This window comes from Tubulanus polymorphus, chromosome 2, assembly GCF_964204645.1.
Source record: "Tubulanus polymorphus chromosome 2, tnTubPoly1.2, whole genome shotgun sequence".
Lineage (NCBI taxonomy): Eukaryota > Metazoa > Nemertea > Palaeonemertea > Tubulaniformes > Tubulanidae > Tubulanus > Tubulanus polymorphus.
This window is the reverse complement of record NC_134026.1, coordinates 8,773,156-8,795,434: the sequence shown is the minus strand read 5'-3', so window position 1 is coordinate 8,795,434 and position 22,279 is coordinate 8,773,156. Positions and strand designations below refer to the sequence as shown.

The window sequence follows — 22,279 nt, the reverse complement described above, 5'->3', positions numbered from 1 at the left end:
TTCATTTTTATTACACATACTAGCAGACATACTAAGGGTAAACTTCTATATCTTCCGAATTCTATTTTTAAGAGGGCAGGTGCCATTTCTCATTCAGCGATTAAAGAAGCGGTTGCTACAATACCTGTAGCCACTGCTCGTTAATTTTCTCATCAATGATTAATGGTTGATTGGTGATTAAGGCGGCTTTGTGAAACTGATACCGATCCCTGGACCCTTGAAGGACGAACAACCCTTTCATCTCTTGAGATATAAATTGACTAATTGATCATTTGCCTAAGCGATAGGATGAACTGTGAAGGCAAAAACATGCTGAGGTTCAACACAAAGCAAGGGCAGTGACCATATATAGGTAAACATTTCGGGATAGACAGTATTAAAGGCCCATGCCGAGGAGGTAGCGAACGATTCCCCTAAAATATTCAAAGTGCCTTTCAAAAAGTCAGTGTCAAAAAATTTGGGTCAAGATTTTTCGAAATTTGGATACAATTCGTGATTTTTTTTTCGGAAAATAAAAAATAATACATTCTCAAATTTATTTTATTCAGGTACCCGGGGCACTTCATAGATTAAGGTCTGTCCTTTTTCAATAGGAAAGTGCCCCTTTTCAAGGTGGAAAGGGGCCCTTTTCTTGACATAGCACTGACCCTCAAAAAAGCTCGGCACGGGTCTGTAGCAAGGGGCTAGTTAGTATACGTTCGTACAAGTTACGTACGCGATGAACTGCTGACGAAGACGTTTTGAATTAATCAAATTATGTCTACATGATATATTTATAGTGAATGTATAGTGCTACTCTGACCGAAAAAAGATTCAAAGCGAACAATCGACACGGCTTCGTCTTCGGCGTTGTCAGTACGGACCAGCTTTTAGGAAAAAATCAACGTGAAGTGTTTTTGTAAACACTCCGGTTAAAATTCGTTTCAAGTGTACTACAGAGATGCGTAATGTCATTGTTTCCTAGTCTCGATGAGGCAACTAATGCCTTTTAAAAAAGGGTCATTCGGTGCGCGTCGGGAATCTTCTCCGCAAGCCGTTCAGAAGAATTTGATCAAAGAAAGCTGCTAAGTAACGCATAAAAAATTTAACTTTGCCTACGTGTATAATTTTCGACAATTTTTCTCGTAGGCCCAGAGTTGCCACTGTGAGCTTGAATCATCATTTTCTAATTATTGTCACGGAAGGCGAAGTATTGTTGAATAAACGAAGAACATTTCAAGTACAATGAATTCAGGGGCGAATCCAGGGACAGACTTTGACAGTCCTGAGCACTTAGAAATAAAAAGGGTATACTGTTAAAAAGGGCAAGCACACAACTACATCTGTACTTCGATTTCCGATTTCAAAATCAAACCCCCTGTTTCGCTCCCGGCAGGTGGGTTGGTTTTTAAGGGACGCCAAAATCAAAGGAAAAAATCAAATGAAATCTACCAAATAAATAAGTAACAGGGTCAATTCCTATTTTAAGATAGAAACGGGCAGGTATGCACGAAGAGCGAGCCCAAGCCAAACATTTCGTAATGTCATTGTATCTTATTGATGCGATTTATATGCACTTGAGGGACATTAAAGAGAATATAAGGGGTGGGGGAAAAAGTTCCCTAAAATTTTTTTCATCGTATTTTCAAAAGGGCACAAGAGAATTGCGACGGGAGCACATGCTCCTTGTCCTCCCGTCTAGATCCGCCCCTATTAATCAAGGCCCGTACGTTGTTTAAATAGATACGATAGAGTATACACAAAATATACATAGAAACGAACACCGTGAATGGTTGATAGATTTATTTTGTCCGTTGCTTTTGGACTTTATCGGGCCAAACGTTTACCAACTAAACGATAGCGTAGTTAATGGTAGGCATTGACGACAGGTCGCGACCCAAGGTGTGCAAACACTGATAACCTATTCGTGATATTCACACCAAATCGATCATTAGCAGTGTCAATGAGGTACAAAAAACTCGTCGTTTATCTATCACATGATATAGAGATGCGCGGATGATTAATGGACACACGTGAAGAAATGAGCTGTTAGAGAAATATTTATCAATGAATCGCGCCGCCGACACATCAAACTAGCCGTTATCAGACGTAGGCGTTGAATAAGCGGCATTATTCTACCAAACGTCTTGACCTATACCAGACTGTGTCAAAGGCCACAGCCGATAATGTATCAATGATAAATTATCGATAAGTATTTCAGTACAAATGCGTTATAATTCACAAGTGATTTATACTTTTCAAATATTTGCACCTATGATTTAGTATGTACAGTTTCCAAATCTACTCATTCCGATTATTTTGTGCTGATCAAGATACCCTTAACTATTTTCATGGCCTTTATCAGCCACCACATACCCAGAGACCATTCCCAAAATATTTCATATCCATGTTTCATATTTCATATCCACATAACTGAAAATGTTTGTCTGACAGACGTTTCTACCTGAAAATACTTAATGCAATGCGGTTGACTCTAGATTTTACAATCGAAATATTACAGAAAAAATCAACAATGCAGATAAGAGTAAATTCACAGGAATACTAGCATAGTGGTAATATGAAACAAGATCTAACGTCATTCAATGTTCAGTCAAATTTGTTAGGACGGTGCCAAAGTACTTTCAAACTGCACTGATCTCGGTCTGACATTTATGAACTATATATCTTGTTACTTTCAGGCACACAAGTTCAACCATGGACTATAAAATGAAGTCATGGTTCAACGTAATAGGCATTAGGCAGTTTATATTTCCATAAGGAGGGGTACCAGAAGATATTAAAAAGGGCCAAACGGCCTCACTGTACTTACGGAAGGTATCAACCCCTTGTAAGTTTGAATGCGCACATAGATACGTCACCTAAACTATTTAATAATCGAGAGCTTTTAGTGATATCTGAGACTAACTCGTTTCAGGGCATGGCCCATGTACCTGTACCGATAAAATCCTCTGGGCTAGTTTCTCGGTGTGGGAGTCCTCCCCGGAATATGTTTGGAATTTACTGCTTGGTGATTTACAAGCAATAAATTAAGTCCTGATGCAAATTGCTACATGAATCTAGAAAATAAAAATGTGCCCTTTTCTACTTTTGGATTGATAAAGTGATGTTTCTTGTTTTTATTTTCGGAATTGATGGACGACTGAATGTGCCACCATTTTGTTGTCTTTTATTTTAACGTTCAGACGTCCAGGACCCATAGCAATGGTGGACATGGGAAGATAATGAACCAGACAAAATAGCGGACACCAATAAGCAAAACAAATAATATATAAATCAAGACTAGTGTATAACATAGAAAGGTATATTTATTTTTTCCACAACTACTAATACACAAATCCCAAGACAATACACGTAGTTTGACATAATTATAATATTGAATATTATATTCGTCATCAGCTATGTACGGTATATAAATTTATTTTATCTCTAGAACCCCAGCAGTACTATAACTAGTCACCAGGCCCCAGTTCCACAGTTGTCAACTCTTGAGTTAAAGTTAGTTCATTTTCAATGTTTTAACCCAGGGTCGAATCTTAACTCAGAACTGTGGAACTCGACCCAGTATAGTACATCACGGAAGCTTATCATAAATGCAGTAAGTGAAACGCAGGAACATTTTATTTTACCACGAACAACGAATTGATGAAAATGGAATATTTACAAGATTTTACATACGCTATAAATATATGTATTTACTATGAGACTCAATGTGGTAGCGTGCGCGATACGTATTTACATTATCGTGACTTCGACGATCGAAAATATATTCTATGGCCTGGTCCTATCTATGCTGTCGAAAGTGAATGCCGATCAAGTATCTGCAATGATGGACTAGGGGGTCCAGGACACTTCTTACGATTAACATATTCAATGCCCCCCTCTCGCTGAACGACTACGGAACCTAGCCTTGATTTGTCTCAATTCACTAGGTTAGTTGTAGGCCAATTGGATCCCGCCTAGCAATACAAAGAATATCACATCTAGTATCAACTTAAGATGACATCGGTTTGATCAAAACTTTATTTTTGCGGCAGATATGGATAACTGTCGACGGAAAAGGATTCCAAGAAATGAGTTCCCCGATATTGTTCGCATTCAACGAATCTGACCAAATCAAATTTCGCTTAGGTCGTACGAATCTATTCGTTTTGGAAAATAAATAGGAGCCCGACTCAATGGGGGTACTTGAACTAATTCCTACAAGTTGGAAAAGCCATAAAAAATTACACAAATACAATCTAACAATGATATATATCGATAATCAAGAAATAGATCATATAAAAAACAAACAATCTTGAAGAAAGAGAGACATAATTCAAGAACAAATTTCTTTTCAATTCTTCACAATGTATATAAAACGTAACTAAATAAAGGCACGAACTATGTTTTGTACACATACATTAGAAAACAGGACGCAACAAACGCATCCAGTTAAAAACATCAACGCACAACGAATTCTTTACAAACAGTTTGAACGTTTAAATCATGAAAAGACAAACAAATCATGTATACATTTCAATCGTACAACGCTTTCCAGGTTAACAACTTTTTGATTGTTTGCGATGGAAGCTGCGTGCGCGAGTCGAGAGAGATTTCTTAACCGTGAGTAGTGTCATCTTCGACGAAATCTTGAGCCTCCTCGCGACTTACACATTCCACATGACTAACCTGAATGAAAGAAATATCAGGAAAGACATTAAAGACATTCAATGATTTTTTCGAATAACTGTTTCATATACAATAATGATTTCTAGAATTTTCCCCGCTTATTTTGAAGTTTTTTTCGAACAGTATAACAAAGTACTCGATCATATTGTTTTAATTTGTACTTCACTTACTTCATATAAAATTTGACAAACCCTTAAGATACAAATCAAGGGATGTAACTGTGCATAACGATTAACTGGATATACCAGAAGACACTATCTATTTAGATCTTAATGAGAATATTTGATTGATTTCATTCTGGATCATGATTAACTGCTAATTTTCAACACATTTTGGTCTCCAATGACCATCTCCAATGATAATATTTTCATCAGATATTCAAATAATTCCCAAATATCTAAGTGTAGTCAAAGCTTTGATTTAAGACCATCTGATTTTGGTTCTATAACAGCAAATCTAAGCACTAAAACACTTCTGAAATTTTTTTTCCAACAAACCATTGATGTCTGAAACCTTGCAACGTAATAGTCTCCCCCATCATTTGATGAAAACAGGGAATGCTACAGAAATTCTAACTTACCTTATTTCTGAATTTTACGCCATAAAACTTATCCGCATGTTCCAGCAACTCCGGTCGGAATGTAGTCGTAATAAATTGAGCGTCTGTACTTAATTCGTGTATCATATCTAGAAAATACAATTGAACATTCAGGTCACGAAGAATATTTCTTTAGAAAGCAGACTTCCCTTATTGCATTCATTTGATGTACGTTTGAAAACAAAGTTTTATGAATTGGCAAAAACTGCAGAATCCATCCACTGCTGGACTGATTTTTATATTTCTGCCTACCATACTTTCAGACACCGCAGTATCACCTTACAAATTAGACCCATTTTATCTAGGTTCATTAAGTTGGAGTTTATGGTCTCTATATCTCTATATCTAAGTACAATCAACCATCGATTATCCGCCACAAATTTCAAATTCCCAATAACAAAGATTTAGTTCATTGTCAATTATCTATCTTTAGTTTTTAGTAATCCGCCACCTTCGATCATCCGACAACAAACAGTGCTGGATAAATGAGAGAGTTGACTGTATAAGTGGAATATACAATTAATATCTTCTTCAGATCATAATCCAGACAAAGACAGGTTTTACTACGGTAGATTATGAAATAAATATTCTACTTACCCGCGACGGCTTTCCTGTGCTGTGAATCGAGAGCTTGATCAATTTCATCGAAAAGGTAAAAGGGCGCCGGGTCGCATTTCTGGATGGCAAATATCAGTGTCAATGCGACTAGAGACTTCTGTCCGCCGGATAACTGTTGCATATCCCTCATCTCCGCTCGGTTTCCCGTGAATGAAACCTGAAATTGTGCAAGGTTTTTTTCTTCACGAATGATATCAAATTTGAAGCGCTTACCACCACGATATGACCAATTACATTCCTCACTGAACCTTTTATACATCAAAGTTTGCGATGCAAAAACGTCTGTGATGTAATGATAATTTCCTAAAAACTTTGTCCAGGTACACCGTGACCTGCTCCATTTCAGGCGCAGTCTGTGACTTATTGCGAACTTTCGTAACTGCGTTCAATTTGCGATCAGGATCATAGAAAGCACCTTATGTTTCCAAGCAAGTTACTGATATGCATTTGACGACAGTAATATACTGGTAGTCTGGCCAAGCAAGCCCATGAAAGCATGTTTAACTGTTTTTCATAGTTCCGACCCCAAGATTGTGATCAAAAGCGAAAACTCTCCGCAAGTATTCGAGGTTTTCATGGTCAAAACATCCATTTCATGAGATTGATTCGAGAGGACGACTTACCTTGATACCGACACCGGTGAAAAGTTCGACCATCGGGACCTGCTCACCGGGTGGTCGAGCAGTTTCACTGTCTCCCTCGATTTCTCCCTTCTTCATTACGAGCACGGCGTGGCCGCGCGGTACGAGCTTCTTAAATATATCCGTGAAATACTTGGAAACCTATCGGGAAGAGATCGACAATGATTATTGAAAGATAATTCGAAGCGATCAGATTTGAATGCCGAAAATTTGAACAAGAGCTCAAGTTTGACAAGTCGTGGAGAAGATAATCATCTACTTTAGTTACAATATACACGTCATATTCAACTTGAGCCTTCGTGTACTCAGCCCCGGTACTGTTGAATATGTTACCTAGTCCTACTAAATCTTGTCCTTCAATCAATGTTTTTAAATCTCAGCTCAAAACCAATTTATTCTTCAAAGTTTTTAACTAAACCAGTTATAGTTTTATCCGTTCTCTTTTTATATGTTATGTAAAGCTGATGAGCATGTTTGAGACGGATTTCAGGCTGAATGAAGTATTATCATTATCATTAATTGATTCTAATACCAATAAAGGCCTCAGTCCTGGCAAAATTCATTTTAAACTTACTTGTTTGAAGGTGAGTTGAATGGCTTCATATTTCCGATGATCAAGCGCATTCATCAGATCTGAAATCGACTGCAACCAACAAAAAAATTCATATGAGTTTTAATGTGACAATTCATTTCCCTCCAACACATGCAGTTATTTACAACTTACAGTCTGGGCTTCTTCTAACTCTTCTTTACGGTGTATGAGTTTCTCTTTCTGATCGGAAAAGTTGACGAACTGGTCGAGAGCCTTCTTGTTCACGTGGCTGTATTTCTTCAATTCTCCGTTACATTTTTCGAGCTGTTTGAACAACTGTTTCAAACTCAGGCTGTTGTACTTTTCGAACGCGTCGCTCGGCAATGAGCCGAGCTCCCGGATTTTCTTCATACATTCATCTTTCTGCGAAAAAGAATAAATACCCGTGAATTCATAGAAACTGAGGATTTTTCAGAAATGTAGAAAAAATTCTAATTTTAAATAGAGTAGAGTATGATGTTCAATCTAGATATCTGATAAATCAGAATTATGTCAATCATCACAAGTGGATCAAACCAGTACACTCGAAATTTCCATAACCTGAGAAAACTCGAGTCCCAGGAGAAACAAAATATGTGTTCAATGACATGTTTAGACGGACTGCTGTATTTGTTGTGGCCAATAAGCGGAGAGCAGTTTTCTCGTAAAACAAGGATGTCCTAAAGCTTCATCCAATAAGCCAAGGCCCTTCATCGGAAAGTTTGATTCACTGATTTGTAAATAGGCTTTTTCACTGACTATGCGAGAGCTCTGTCGAACTCGCAGACCATGAGCGCTCGTGGCTGCGCTAATTATTGTCTTTCTAGTGATACAGTACACACAGTATACACAAACATTTTAATTGTAAAAGCCTATATACACAGCGTTATGGATTATAATCCGAAGCAAGAAAATTGGCTCATTAGCCAGAAAATGCAGTCATTAAATAAGAGGACAGTACCTTTTTTAGTAACAAACTCTGTTTGTTCGTCATCTTTTCGAGATCTTTCGAGTCGTCGTTCAGGCGTTCTTGCTGTTCTCGCTCAGTCGCTTTCCAGTGCTCCAATTCGTTTTGTAGTTTTCTCTGCGCTTTATTCGACACTTCTATCTGTTCGTCAAGTTCTAGCAAAATAAACCCGGAAACAAAGTTGATTTCTTAGCCATACTCCAAAACCGTGCAATCAACCCCAAGACAAAGATGGCTCTGAATGAATTGATTTTAATATCTTGGGATCCACCCAGTCAGTGGACATATCAAGGAAGAAATGGAGAAAAGTCAAACTTCCTTTTTCACAACAGGTTGTTAACATTTAAGAATATTCAAAACTGACCAAGTCTTTCTTTATTTGACTCAAAATGTGGCTGAATCATTAGATGCCACTGATGTTGATGGAATAAATTGTCCACAAGAAATTTTGTTTCGAGCAGAGCAGACTTGTGCACACCTACTTAACAAATGAAATCAAGACGAATCATTACCTTTAGATCTGGCTTTGTTATCGACAGTACGCTGGTCGACGGATGCCAGTTCGGTGTTGAAGGTTTCCAATTTCTGGCGGCGATCTTCGACGGAGATCTCCTGCAGATCGGTCGTCAATCGTTCCTGCTTTCGCATCAGGTTATTATGCAGAAGATTTTCCAACTTGTTTTTCTCAGCTTCGAGCTGAAAACGAAAAAGACACACAGTTCCAGACGGGATGATTTGAATCTCGTAGTGAGATGTAGCAGGGTAGTTGACTTATAAAAGGGTTCTATGGATATCTGTTTCAGGCAACATGAATATAGACAGGCACAATGGTAGTTTCAACCCTATCAGGGTGCCTGACCGCAATCCAACCACTTCCAAATTTCCTGTTTTCTCGGTAAAACCAGAACTTTCCCTACAGATTAATCATTCCAGAATTCAAGGACATTTCAAGAGTTTTCAAGGATAAAATTTCAAATTTCGAGCAGTGTATTTATCACTTTTATATCCAATAACAGACCCAATTACCGGTATTAATATACCAACCAGATAGTCTTGATTGAATAATATACAGGATACAATTCTTTTATGAATAGTAAGCCTCATATTCAAAAAAAAAAACCTCAAAATTTTCTAATCGCTAATTTCTAAAAGCTTTCAAGGACTTTTGGGCATGTTGCTCTAACTATATTCAAGGACCTTGAATAACATTTCTGCCTTAGAAGTAGTTTTCAAGGAGTCAAGGACCCGTAGGGACTCTGTTTTATGAACGACAGTAGGAAAGATAAGAGTTGTTATCTTGACAGACCCAAGTAGAAGGCTAGCCAAGAAAATATTCCCACTTTCAGCTAATATATTTTTTTGGGGAATTTAAAATTCACTAGGCCCATATGAAGTGAAGATTGTAAAATTGTTAAGTTCTGCCGAAACACAATTCACATGCGATTGAAATAAAAACACCATTTTCCCTGTGTTTTATCAAATTCCATGTTTGGTCACCCTGTCTATCCGACACTTACATCCAGTTACTTGCTCTGTAACCTCGGAATGCATTCACAGAGGAGGCTGCATCCAGGAAATTTGAATACAGCCCGGAAAACTACAATAATCTTACGGAAAAAGAAAAGCATCTATCAATGAAACCTACTCGGATTCGCTCTTTCAAGCATTCTTTATTCTCCTTCGTCAATTCTTTGATTTTGTCGTTGAGTTTGTCGACCTCTCGTTGGTCCTCGATCGACAGCTGAGACAGGAGGTCCGAGCCCAACTCTTGATTCAGCGACCGCGCCGTGGTCTTCATCGAATCGAGACTGCCCTGCAAACTCGCCAAACTACGCTCCTGCAATCGTCAGAAAAATCATGAATATAGATATCATCGTTAACCCTTTCAGTGCTGACTAATTAATACCCTATAGTGCTGGAGATAATTTGAAAATTCTAAAAAATTCCACCCTAGTGTGTTGAATAACGGGAATACCACTATAGTGCGTATACACCGCGGCGCGGTATATCGTTAGTTACTAGTATTTCACTATGTTAGACAGGTGCTGCCATTTTTCAAGAGAGATAATTACTAATTACATCAATACACCGCAGTGCGGTGTACTAGCAAAATCTATCACTGATTTATACACCGCACTGCGGTGTAGACGCACTGAAGGGTTAAATAGTTTATTCGACGCAGAAGAAGGATCTGCAAAATGAGACGATGAATGAGGCATGCGGAAAACCATCGCCTTCGCTATTTTCCTTTGTATGCAGAAGTACTTGTATTTTTTGTATGAAGAACCTGAACTACATGGTATCAAAAATTCATAGACAAATCTTTATGAATCTTTTTGACAACAGGAATCTTTCATACACATTTGCTAATATACACATGTACTTTAGATTCTTGATGCATTTTAAGTTGTCCACTTCCTTGACCTATGATTATTAGGTCATAAAGTAGCATTCCTTCATCTATTTTAACAATTATGCATGCATATTTCTACTTTAGTTTATGGATTATTTCACAATGAAAATGATCTTATACTGGTAAATGATCTTTCAATCTCGTACAGATTACGACATCTTTCCAGCCGTATCTCAACTCTATCTTCCGTAACTATCTTACCTTATGCGGTCTCGATTTCTCGATTGCTTCGTATTCCTCTTTCATCAAGCGTAGATCGCCCCGCATCTTATCAAATACATCCCTAGCATAAACAGAATACTATCATCAGTATATCAGTACACACCGGTACAGAGTATCTACTCTCATCAGTATATACAAAGTAGTTTATTTGTAGTAAATAATGGTCGCTGAATAATATGGAGCTTTTGAGGCGTAAGTGACATAGATTTTTTAGGTCATCAACATATCCAGGGTATTATGGGGTAAAATCGGCGACTAGAAAATCAGCTTATTGGTCGGGATATAAGGTACTAAATTTTCAGCTGGCTATTCTAGAATAGAAAGATTAAGTGTATTTTTCCCATGCGTAACTGTTGCATGAAAAACAACGACAGCCAAGTTTTTGAAAGCATTCCTCTCGTTTTCATGATTGCCCTTAATTTCTCAGGGTCGCAAGAGCTTTAATCTTAATTCAGCATTTAATTCATTCTGGACATAGGAGTAATTTTAGATGTTAGAATTATTCCGTGGAGGAAATTCATATAGAAAATCTGAGGAGCAATGAACTTATATATAACATAATATTGCATGGTATCCAATAGTAAATCTGGTATATACATTTAGGGAGGGTGGATAGGGCCTGCCCCTGTTTGATTTGTCACTCACAGAGGTCAGATTGGACTCTCGAATATTTTTTTCCATACCAAGTGAAATTTCATAAACTTAAACACATTTAGTGCAATTCTGGTCTACACAGTAAAGGTAATCAAAATATTATCAGAAACTTTTCTTACAAGAATTTTTCACACATTTTCATGATTTCTTAAATTTTCACCAATTTTTTTAAGCAGACATGCATTTTTTCACATCAATCTGAACCCTGCACTTATTTTACGGCGTACTGGGATCTGATTCACGTTGCTCAAAGGGATTAATTTTAGGAAAGCAGTAGTTAAGTTTACTTTGATTTGCTGTTTCTTGTCTCAGTTTTCTGCATGTCGCTCACGAGGTTATTGATGGAACCTTCAATCAGTACGCAAGTTAAGAACAAACATTAGCGGTATAAGAAACAAAATGTAATCTAGCCGATTAAAAATTAAATTCCAAGCAGAGGAAGTACGGTACACGTATCTCACGTACACGTACACGTAGTTTAATATGCACGCATTATATAAATGATAGAAAAGGATATCTTGAAGTTTCTTCCGGTGTTCAGCGAATTCTTTCTCATGTCGTTCGACTTGTTCGATCAGCTCCATCTTGCTTCCCTGAAGTTCGAGACGTGATTTGCGACTGTCGTAGTAACCACCAGTTAAGGCGCCGCGTCTGCTTACCTGGTCACCTGGATAAAATAACGAATGCCTTTCATGAATGAGACAGAATTATTATCAGATATTGGCAAGCTATTTTTGTTTGCCAATGCTCGCGACAAAGCTTTCAGGAAATGCATGAAATTTGTTCCGAGGAAAACCTTTTTAAAACATTGAAGACAATATCGAAAACGTTAACAAGAAGACAAGGAAACATGGTTACATCTTCCTTATTTCTATTACCGGTAACCCAGTATTTCTCAGACTAAAACAGTTACAAACATGGAAAGTCAGCGACAGATTCCAGCTCAGGATTGCCGGTGACCATGGTAGGTACATGTCAAGCTGGCTTGAGATCGTACTAAAGTCATTATTTTGAACTTTGCATAGCGCAAATATTAACCTAATCATTATCATATATATATATATACATTTTCGAATATAGACATCTAGAGTCCTTACCATCAAGAGTGATACAGTCGAGATTCTGAGATCTGGCGATGGCAGTGGCTACTTCCATATTCCTACAGATTAGCGTCTTGCTGAACACATACATGATTGCTTTCTCGAAGTCGGCTTTATACGTGAGCTTATCAATCATCGGGATGGCATCCTATAACGAACCAGTCAAAATGAGTATTCACTAGTAAAGAACCAGTCCAAGAACGTTTTAAGTACCTAAGTACCTATGCTATTTCTGCAGACAGCGAAAGCAGTAACTAAGTTGATATTTGGATGACTTTGGTTATTTGGGTCTCCTTGTTTACAAATGATATCACTTAAAAGTGTGCCCTATGACGTCACGCAGAGCTCCCAAATTTAAATAGTCCAAACAAAAATCTATCTTCACTTAAACAAACACACGGCCAGTATCTTTCATTTGGCACCATAAACTTGTTAATGCATAGCGCACAGATGATGCCAAAATTTCGTTGTTAATGTAGCATAAATGATGCGATGATTTCAAAGAAGAAATTTCCACCCTCTACTCACAGAAGGCGCACTCAATACTACATAAGTTTCTAAATTCTGAAAATTCCGCACAAAGCGTACCTGCGTTTCTGGATATTTCGTCGGGCGACACTCCAGCCTATCGAGCGGAATGAAGGTCACCTCACCGGGAAAACGTTGTTTGTTCATTTCACCGAGTATTCGAGTACCGATACGGTCTGTTTTTACAATATGATGGAAGAGCCTGCAGAATAAAAGATACCAAAATTAAGAACTTTTCTTTCCTGACACTTAAATATGCCATACCCCATCAAAATTGACCAAGTGTGCTGCTATTCATGTTGCTATTCACGCAGCTTCACTCAAGAGATATTTGTAGAACAAACTTTTTGGAACTTATGTAACATGGGCCATATGGGACACGTTATGTTCAAAAACTGTTTTTTAGCTCGAAAAACTCATGTAAGACCACCTAAATATGAGGGGCATATCAACTGATGTGATCTACAAGGGCAGGTAGCAAACAATGGGCCAGTCTCTTGGTGCTCTCTTTATCCATCCACTGTAACTGGTCAGTACAGGAGCATTTTACGCAATAGCACATTGACAGTTTTGGCATCTATATTGTACATTTCCACCTACTATATGGAAGATAATCCACTAGAAGCTCTTAAAATGTTTAATAGGGCGGCCACCCATTTACAAATTCCCTGAGTTTTCCATGAGATTCCCTAAGTGAATCAGAGACTAGGTTTTAAATGTTATAATTCATTCATTTTTCAGTGAATCATGTAATTATCAAGAAACATGTATCCGTTATCCCGGATTTTCCTGATTCCCGGAGTTTTCCAGGTTTTTCAGGTCAGTGGCAACCCCACTTAGGGCGTGCAGGAACTTTATTTTCATTGGTATGCATACCTATTTCCTGCAGTGACTTCAACGCACGTGAAGAACGTTTTGTCGCACTCAAAGTTTTCGATCAAAATGCCATAATAGCCGTCGACGACGTCGGTTTTGCCGGCCTCTTTTAACATTTTAAGAACTTTTTTCACGCTGTCGATACCGTTCAATACTGCCTGAAAAAAAATACGATTTCAATTACCATTTTTTTCATTCGCTTATCGAGGAACAATTTTCATCGACTTATCTACTCGGGGGGACGAATTCTTACCTTTCCAATGATCGATCGCATTGCTAAATCTTTTTTAGACAATTCATCTCTGGTCGAAGCAATCGCTTGCTGCATTGCACTTTCCTGACGCCATAGAGCACTAGAAAATCACAATTATCAAAGTATATACCTATTAGCCTTCAAGCCGCCCTATCTATTATTTGTCGCCTGGACTCCTTTTTCGACTGCTACACAAGAATGGTTACAGTGGGATCGGAACCCATTAGCTTCAGATAAACTAGACACCCAAGACGTCAAAATTTTCAAATGTTTGACATATGAACATGACAGACATGCTCACTTATATTCAAGTTAGATGAATTTCAGGGGGGGGGGGGGCAAAAGGGCACGATTCTGGAGACCCATCTCATCAAATCTTATACTATATGAATTATAGTGTTTGCATCGAAACAACATGAACTTGTAGTACATGAAAATCAACTGGTGATGAGCTATTCTGTGTCGTGGTAAATGTGGATTTTCCCTTGAATTTTCTGAGGAGTAATAGACATGACATAGTGAAATTCCAGAGAGCTAATGGGTTAATTGAACATATATCATTTTGAAGCTAAACATTTCATTGTCTACACGATTGTCATTATTACTTACTTTCGCTCATTTTGAAAGTTATCCTTCTGCTTTTTCATTTCATAGTAGGACTTATTGTTCTGATCAATTCTCTCTCGATTTCCTTCGACGTTTTTTGAAACCTTATCCATTTCTGAAGCTAAATTGGCACCTTTCTGTTTGTCCTGGGCCAAATCTTCTTGAAGCTTTTTGATCTATATGAGAATCGAAATTGAATACTAGAACATTTGATGAAATAATTGTTGAAACTTACACCCCATGGAACAATTGGGATGATGAATCTTTGCCATAAGTCTTAGGCTTCGTAGGCTCACTACCTAAGTTCTAAATCATGCCATTACCAACCTGTTCTTCCTTATCTTTAATAGCTTTCGTGAGCGATCGCAGTTCTTTTTTGATCCAATTATCTCGTTCATCTTGCGACGTAAACTGATTGCCTCGACCCTGTTTGGCGTACAACTCTTTACGTCGCTGATCGGCAATGGCTAACCTGCAATGATCGATTAACACTACTCACACTTCTGCGGCTTTTGAAACACATCGCATTGAATAGCATCCAAATTCAATTTTCGTATATGCGAATGATGCCAACAATTCAGAATTAATCATGGTCAATTTCGGAAACCGGACCACGATCTCAAAGCAACGATGAACTGTTTCTGAGTTTTCTCAGGATTGGCGTTGAAAGTGCAGTGGCGAAAGCCGAGGCAATGATTTACTAATTGACATTTTTTTCTTTGAATACCATGTTTTTGAACAAAATTTAAGTAAATTTGCTGTGGTAACATATTAGAACCTATCAAAAATCTGTAATTGGCGCGGCAATCATAAATTGCCTCCGACTCCCCTGCTCACAATTGTGCTGCCAGACTTATCAAAATTGGCTTTCATTCTTGTTAAATAGCAAATAAACTACCATTAGCCTGAAGACGCTATGAACTACTAGTACGGGTACTTACTGTTGGGCGCAATTCTCCTCTTGTCTTCGCATATCTTCATAACGAGGTACGATGTCACTGAGCTGCTGTTGTGTCTTCTCGATTTTGTCGCTCAACTGAGTAAGCTGATCTTCAGCACGTTTCTATACACGACGAGAGGCATTAAGAGACATGACTACGATTACTTTAAGAATGTGCTCCGAAGGATATCCACTTGAAAAAATCTTCTGAACATTAGACAGAATTTCCAAATCTACGTAGGATCACCACGGAAATATCCATGAGACACGTGCAAATAAGAATTGCAAGTCAGAAAGTCTTAGAGACGTAGATGCTTTCATTCATGTAAGATGCACACTTAAATTCCACTAATTTTTTTGAGCGACTAAAATATGAGAAACATTTCCAAATTTGCAACTATTCTCATGAATGAAATTGGCTGGACTGCAGTCATGTTTCCCTAAGTTATTTCCACCTCTGCAACAACTATTGTCCACAGTGGCGCCAGGGAAAGGTGGTTGAATAGGCTGTGTGTTCTAGAATACTGCTAGAAATGTTTGACCAGGCCCCTTTGTTGTAGACTATAGGTTGTTGATTGGCGGTAAGCTTTTATAATTGGATGGGCATCCCAAACCACTGCCAAGCTACAGAATCTCATTATCAAAATAGAAATTTCTGAGACACTGTGTTTAAAAGATTTTAAACCAATGGCATCAACAGTAGAGGCATCGGCCACAAAACCAGCACCAACGGGCTGGACAAGTGAAGCGAAAATTAATACACACCCTAGCACTGCTATCGCCTTCAACTTCATCGACTAAATCCTTGACGTCTAACTCCAGTTTGGCCTTGCGTTTCATGAGATCTTGATGTTCGGCGGTCAGCTGCTCTTTTTCATCGAGCACCGATTGCATTTTACTTTTCAGCTCGCGCAGTTCTTTATTTGTACCCTAAAAGAAACCAATGAAAATTATCATTTAATATTTTTTCATTATTTTCATAATCATCATAATTATAATTATTTATTATTATTGTTACTGCTGTTATGTTATATGTATCAATTTCATCATTCTCTCTCTACATTTTGTATATACAATTTTACGACAATCTCCATGACTTACTTTGACTTTGTCCATAGCGCTTTGCTGCGTATCGCGTATTTTTTGCGTCATCGCTCCGCTGTTTTCGCGGCGTTCCTGAAGTTCGTCTAATTTCTTTCGGGTATCCCGCAGTTCGTGATCGTGAATGGTATACTCAAGTGATCTGCGAATGAATAGGGGAAGTTCTTAAAACATCCGCAGATAATCCCAATGACCTTATAACTACCGGGTAATCATGATTCTAGGCAACCACAACCATGCAATTGATTGTTGTTACAAAATATGTCTTGCGTTTAAACGACCAAAGTTGGTTACATGTATGAATGAAACATCAAGATAATTGATCGGAACGTCTTCAAAATTTCCTTTGAAAAATTCTAAGCGTGCAAAGGGCCGATTTTGGTGAACAACAATAGCTGCCAGGCAGCTACCTAGATTCTGATCCGCCCACTTTTTAAGCTGTAGATGTATCACTGGGCCTCACTTATCTGGCATGTTAAAGATCCGTTTCCAAATTATATCCAAACATGGCAAACCATGCAGAAGCCTAAGAATTCAGACCAAAACTACCCAACATAATTTTCAACAACAGTATTGACGCTTCATTAGGGAAGTTTTTAAGTTCGTCTACAGCCAGATCGTCAAAAACAATTAATTCTCATATTGAATATTTTTTTCTTAATGGCTTGTAACCATTAATGATTTTTCATTGTACCTTCTCATCTTATCCCATTTCTGATACTCCTTCAGTTCTTCTTTCTCCTCTTCTAGTGTAGCAAGTCGTTCTTCGATATATTTCAACAGATCATCAATTTTCTCGCGTTTGCCCTCTGAAAATACATACCGGCTAACAGAGAATAGTAACGGGAACTGTTTTACACACAGGGTTTCCAGTGGTAAGGCCAGGATAAAAAGAAGTACTAAGATGGATTTTTTGGGGGCAATTTTAGACCCAAAAGGATGGACTTTTTGACTGAGAAAGAGATACTTTCCACTTAATTGAGGACCAATCAGGAAGCATTTCGAAATTTTCCTGTACATTCAATCTTACTGACTATTGAATTACCAGACCTAAGCAATAAAATACTTCAAAGGTCGAATGCGCAACAAAATTGCGTGCGAAAAAATACATAACAATGGAATTTGGAAAGACTTGTTCATCATAAGGAAGGACTTAGTCACAAAGAAGGAAAAGGACGTTTTTCCAAACTTTTTCCAAAAGAAGAACTTTGAAGGACTGCTGGAAACCCTGTATACAAGGCAAATACTTCTATAAAACGTGACTCCAAAGGAGGCGGAACCGAGCTGACCAATATCGACCCACTTGTAAATTCCGTGTTATCCCAGTAGGCCCCTAAATAACTTTCCCTATGTTCGGATGAATATCAGTAGGAAAGAGACCAGAGAATTCTTATGTCGACAGATCCACATTTAGAATACATGTACATGCATACTGACCGGTTTCTTTCAAGATGTTTTTACTCTCTTCTTTGCGTTCGTCGTACACGCGTGTACCGGCAACTTCTCGCAGTAACTTCAGACGTTGCGAATCGGGAGCGGTGGCCATTTGATTGATCTGAATTAAGATTGCGTTGAAAATGTTTAATCTTTAATAATTCGTGCAAAATCTCCGATTTAACGAATTTAAGTCACTCACCCGTGGGGCAAGTATATCTGAAATTTCGCTTGCCCCCTCAAATATCAACTTACAGCCCTACATAGTGCGAAAAAAGCTTTGAGACAAAATTGGACTAGCCCGGTGGACAAGTGATAATGCTAACCTACTTGCCCTAATGAAAATATACTTGTCCCGGGCAATCGGACAAGTGGTTAGATCAGACCCTGTAAATGTAAGTCCCAAAATGTTTCCTAGAGCCAGTAGTTCATTCGACGTTTCAACTACCGGTATATTTTAATAGTCATCTTCAGGAATACCAGGAATACTTCAGTATTCCTGAAGATGACTTAGAATATAGTAGAACAAGTGTCTCGTTACTATTGTGGGATTCTCTCTAAGATAGAATTTGCAACATGAATATCAAATCCTACCTTTCCCTGTTTGACAATGTAGTACGGATTACTACGGGAAAATCCTGCCGATTCCAACAAGTTCATTACATCAGTTTTTCTAAGAAAAAAAAAGAAGAAAATTAATAAATTAAAAATCCGAAACATTTCAAACGAACTATCAAACCATTATCGGTCTCAAAAACAAATTGTAAACGACTTTTCAAAAATCTTAACCACTTAAATCGAAAAATCAAACGGATATAAACACTTACGTCACCATTTTCTTGTCCAAGAAATATTGATCTTTTTTCGATCCGATGATTCGCCGAAGTACGACTTCATCTTTGTCGATCTGAAAAATATTCAAAAACAAAATTTAAAGCCTGAACTATCACTCCCTTCAATTGATCAAGGGCCAAGCCTTCTGCTACACCAATAAACTCTACTCTGTCAGAGGTATGTAAATTCTGAGCAATCGGAATAGGATGTGTCATTATCACTAAATTGGGTATAAGAAAATTTGTAATAATCCCAGGTTAACTGACATTTGCTTACAGATTTTTTATCAAAAGCACAATGAATCTAAATTGAATAAGGTTCTTGAGAGTTCCTGCTTAGCGATAGATAACTAAAATCGGTTCTAGTTATCTAGCTTTGTTCTAATTGAAGCTCAGATCTTTATATCTAATATTACTTTCCATGGAATTAACTTACTTTCTATAGAATAAAACCTATTTCTATATACAACTTTAGACTGCAATCAGTAATAGATCTTCTGGGAACCTGTCAAATTTTGTCTCGATATCCGAGTTGGATGGTGATACCGTAATTACCGTAATGTAGGAAAAAAATTTCAACACACGTCTTTAAGTTAAACAGCTATCCGAGTCGATTGGATCTGACTGGGATGTGTCTTTTTAACCCATAGGAAATGACCACACTCGACAACCCGCACCCCCTTAAATCAAATACTCACCGGTATACGATTATCCGAATTGTCGAAGATGATTTCCACGTACGCCGAGATCACTCGGGGTCCGGTGCCTTCGTGTAGCAGCGCTTGACGCTGCTCGGGCCGCAGATGACTGAATTCATCGGACAATACAAACTGAATCGCTGCGTAAACCAAACGAAAAGACATGACAAAAATCTGCGCGCAAAAAAAATGTATCAATATCGGTTTTGAAAATTGAACTCACCGTAGAAGAAATTACTTTTTCCAGAACCATTTCGTCCGACTGAAAGTATGTTTGATGATTGTTTATTAACGACATCTATAAAATGTATCAAATTCCCAAATACTTCCAAACCGGGAACTATTCCTTTGAAGTCCCGAAGTTTTTTCATGATTTTCTGTTACTGAGGGAACTATGACCACAATTGTCAGAACTTTGTGAAATCGAATTCAGAACTGTTAGAATGCTGATTGGTTCCCTGTATTAAACGTTTTTGCTTAATACGAACACTGACTGGCAAAATCAATTCGACTTTATATGTCATGGGTCTACCCATTATTTCATCCATCGACCAATGAAGCCTACGTTGAAATATATGTTTAAGTTGTATAAATAGGTCAATTTTTAAGTTGTTCCCCATTTTCTTGTTCAAAATCGATTAAATTGTTTGAATCTAAACTACTGTCAGTCAGATAGTCAGGGGTCAGTTGCTCAAATTGGTTACAGCTAACCAGTGGCTAGTTGACAGAGACAGTTGAAATAGCATTGTTGCTATGGTATTTATCCGCCGGTTATCTTTAACCAACGTTCGAGCAACTGGCTCCTGATGCAGGGATGAAAACTGCCCATATTGAAAAAGTTGGAAAATATTTTCAGAATTTTTTTGGGGAACAAAAATCAGTAACTTTTAGCCAAAAAACTTACTTCCTTTTGGTCAAAATGTTAATAGAGGTCCGAATTAGAGCCGCTTTTTGAATGAGACACCATATTGGTTTCTCCGACTCCACAGTTGTGCTAACAACTGCCGAAAACTGTCTTAAGGAGCACTCCTAACTACGGAGCGCTCCGACGTGACACCCGCGATTGAGGTGATTAAAGCGATTGAGGTGATTTACACTGTTCTCAGGAATAAAGAAAATGTTAGAAAAGGTCGGAAATCTGACTATGGTCGGAAGATTTTCATCCCTGCCTGATGGTTTGATTTTACTGATATTACTAGCAGCAATAGATGAACTTTGTCAGCGAATCATCGCTATTTGCGGATTTACCCTGGCACGACACTTTCTTTCCCACATCTATGTATAATATGATTCGTCTCGTAATTAACTTAAAAATTTTAACCCAATGCTTTTCATCTCAAAACACTTACCGACTACATTGTGTCGAGAACTGAAAGGCTCAATAACAGTTTGATCCCTGTAGCTCCTGAAGCCTTGAATGATCACCTAAAAAACCAACAACATTATACGTACTTTACGTACATTGTGAAGTACCTTCAATACTTTCTGAAATAATTGGATTTGAATAAGTGAACAATGCAATAGCTCCCTGCAACATTTAAGTCCAAAACATTATTTTCTATAATTAGGGTAAAGAATCAGGTCCGATAAGATTTAAGGATTTAGGATAAAGATTGGGTTTAGGGTTTGATTTAAGGGTCAGGTTAGGTTGAGAACTTTGCAACTGATGGACTGCACTAGCTGAATGAGTAGGTGGTGGGTTCAAATGTAGCTTTTCCATTTAATTAATTTCTCTTTAAATATGCTTCTTGAAATTTTCAAGTCCAGCACCCTGACCCTGGCATGCACCAGATAGTCCTACCACTCAGCTAATCTTCAGGCAAATCCCATTAACATGAATAATTACAGCATTAGCAAAATAAATACTTCCTAAAGTTTGTTGGGCCTGAGACGTGGTGATTTTGACATTCTTTATGTTTCACACTGTGTGTGACTGGTCTAACTGACTCTGAGACTGAGGCAAATACCCAAGAAAGGTGCCTTCTTGGCAAGTGTTTCATTATATTATGCAAAATTAAAACATTTAGCCGTTTGTCACTTAGATTTCATGAAACACATTACTATGCAATCAAAAACGTCAATCATCGAAACAAAGGAGCCCGTTATCGTTATAATATATTTACATTGAATTGAATTGTTATTGACTAATGGTTTGTCAATCAGACCGCGAGTTACCTGCTTTATATACATTATCTGGCCCTAAATTCTCGCGCAACGGAATCAGAAAAACTTCGAGAATCTCTTAAAACGAGGGACTAAAAAATCACGGCACGCATTGCGCATCGTTTTTGCAGAAACGATCAATTTTTTTCAGCGATCGAAAACGTAACAACCAGAAATGGCGGCATCCCAGCGCCTAGGTAGGGGTTAATTGCAGTCCTCGGGAGTTTGTTGGCTCAGGGAGTCGTGTTCGTATCCCGTGAAAATATAAAGAGACAGATAATGTTTATGACGCTAATCGAGCGATCATATTTGGTTCTTTGTATTTCCGAGTACTCTCTCTCCAATTATAACATTAACCACATCATCCATTTCTGTGGCTACAATCGGTGGTACGA

At 38.0% G+C, this 22,279-nt stretch overlaps 1 protein-coding gene across 1 annotated transcript; it reads right to left on the bottom strand.

Annotated features, from left to right (window-relative positions):
- Window positions 1–3,302: 3,302 nt before the first annotated feature.
- Window positions 3,303–22,067, bottom strand: LOC141899650 (structural maintenance of chromosomes protein 3-like). The gene is made up of 29 exons (XM_074786074.1): window positions 21,897–22,067; window positions 21,071–21,146; window positions 19,945–19,983; window positions 19,722–19,861; window positions 19,018–19,097; window positions 18,785–18,863; window positions 18,194–18,311; window positions 17,451–17,565; window positions 16,757–16,898; window positions 16,421–16,585; window positions 15,657–15,778; window positions 15,043–15,187; window positions 14,719–14,891; window positions 14,110–14,209; window positions 13,857–14,014; window positions 13,041–13,182; window positions 12,450–12,600; window positions 11,870–12,019; window positions 11,640–11,709; window positions 10,678–10,759; window positions 9,709–9,900; window positions 8,576–8,759; window positions 8,058–8,218; window positions 7,250–7,480; window positions 7,100–7,168; window positions 6,508–6,666; window positions 5,864–6,041; window positions 5,249–5,355; window positions 3,303–4,668 (listed from the first exon to the last, which is right to left on the bottom strand). The coding sequence occupies exons 1-29, from the start codon at window positions 21,909–21,911 to the stop codon at window positions 4,597–4,599; spliced, it is 3,615 nt and encodes a 1,204-aa protein (XP_074642175.1). The 5' UTR covers window positions 21,912–22,067; the 3' UTR covers window positions 3,303–4,596.
- Window positions 22,068–22,279: the final 212 nt, after the last annotated feature.

What these genes read in the sequence shown, in the direction of transcription:
- LOC141899650 (XM_074786074.1), bottom strand. An exon ending in AAAAAGTAATTTCTTCTACG is followed by an intron (nt 19,862 to 19,944) that starts GTGAGTTCAATT and finishes TGGTTTACGCAG; the next exon opens with CGATTCAGTTTGTATTGTCC. An exon ending in GCGTAAAATTCAGAAATAAG is followed by an intron (nt 4,669 to 5,248) that starts GTAAGTTAGAAT and finishes TCTTTCATTCAG; the next exon opens with GTTAGTCATGTGGAATGTGT.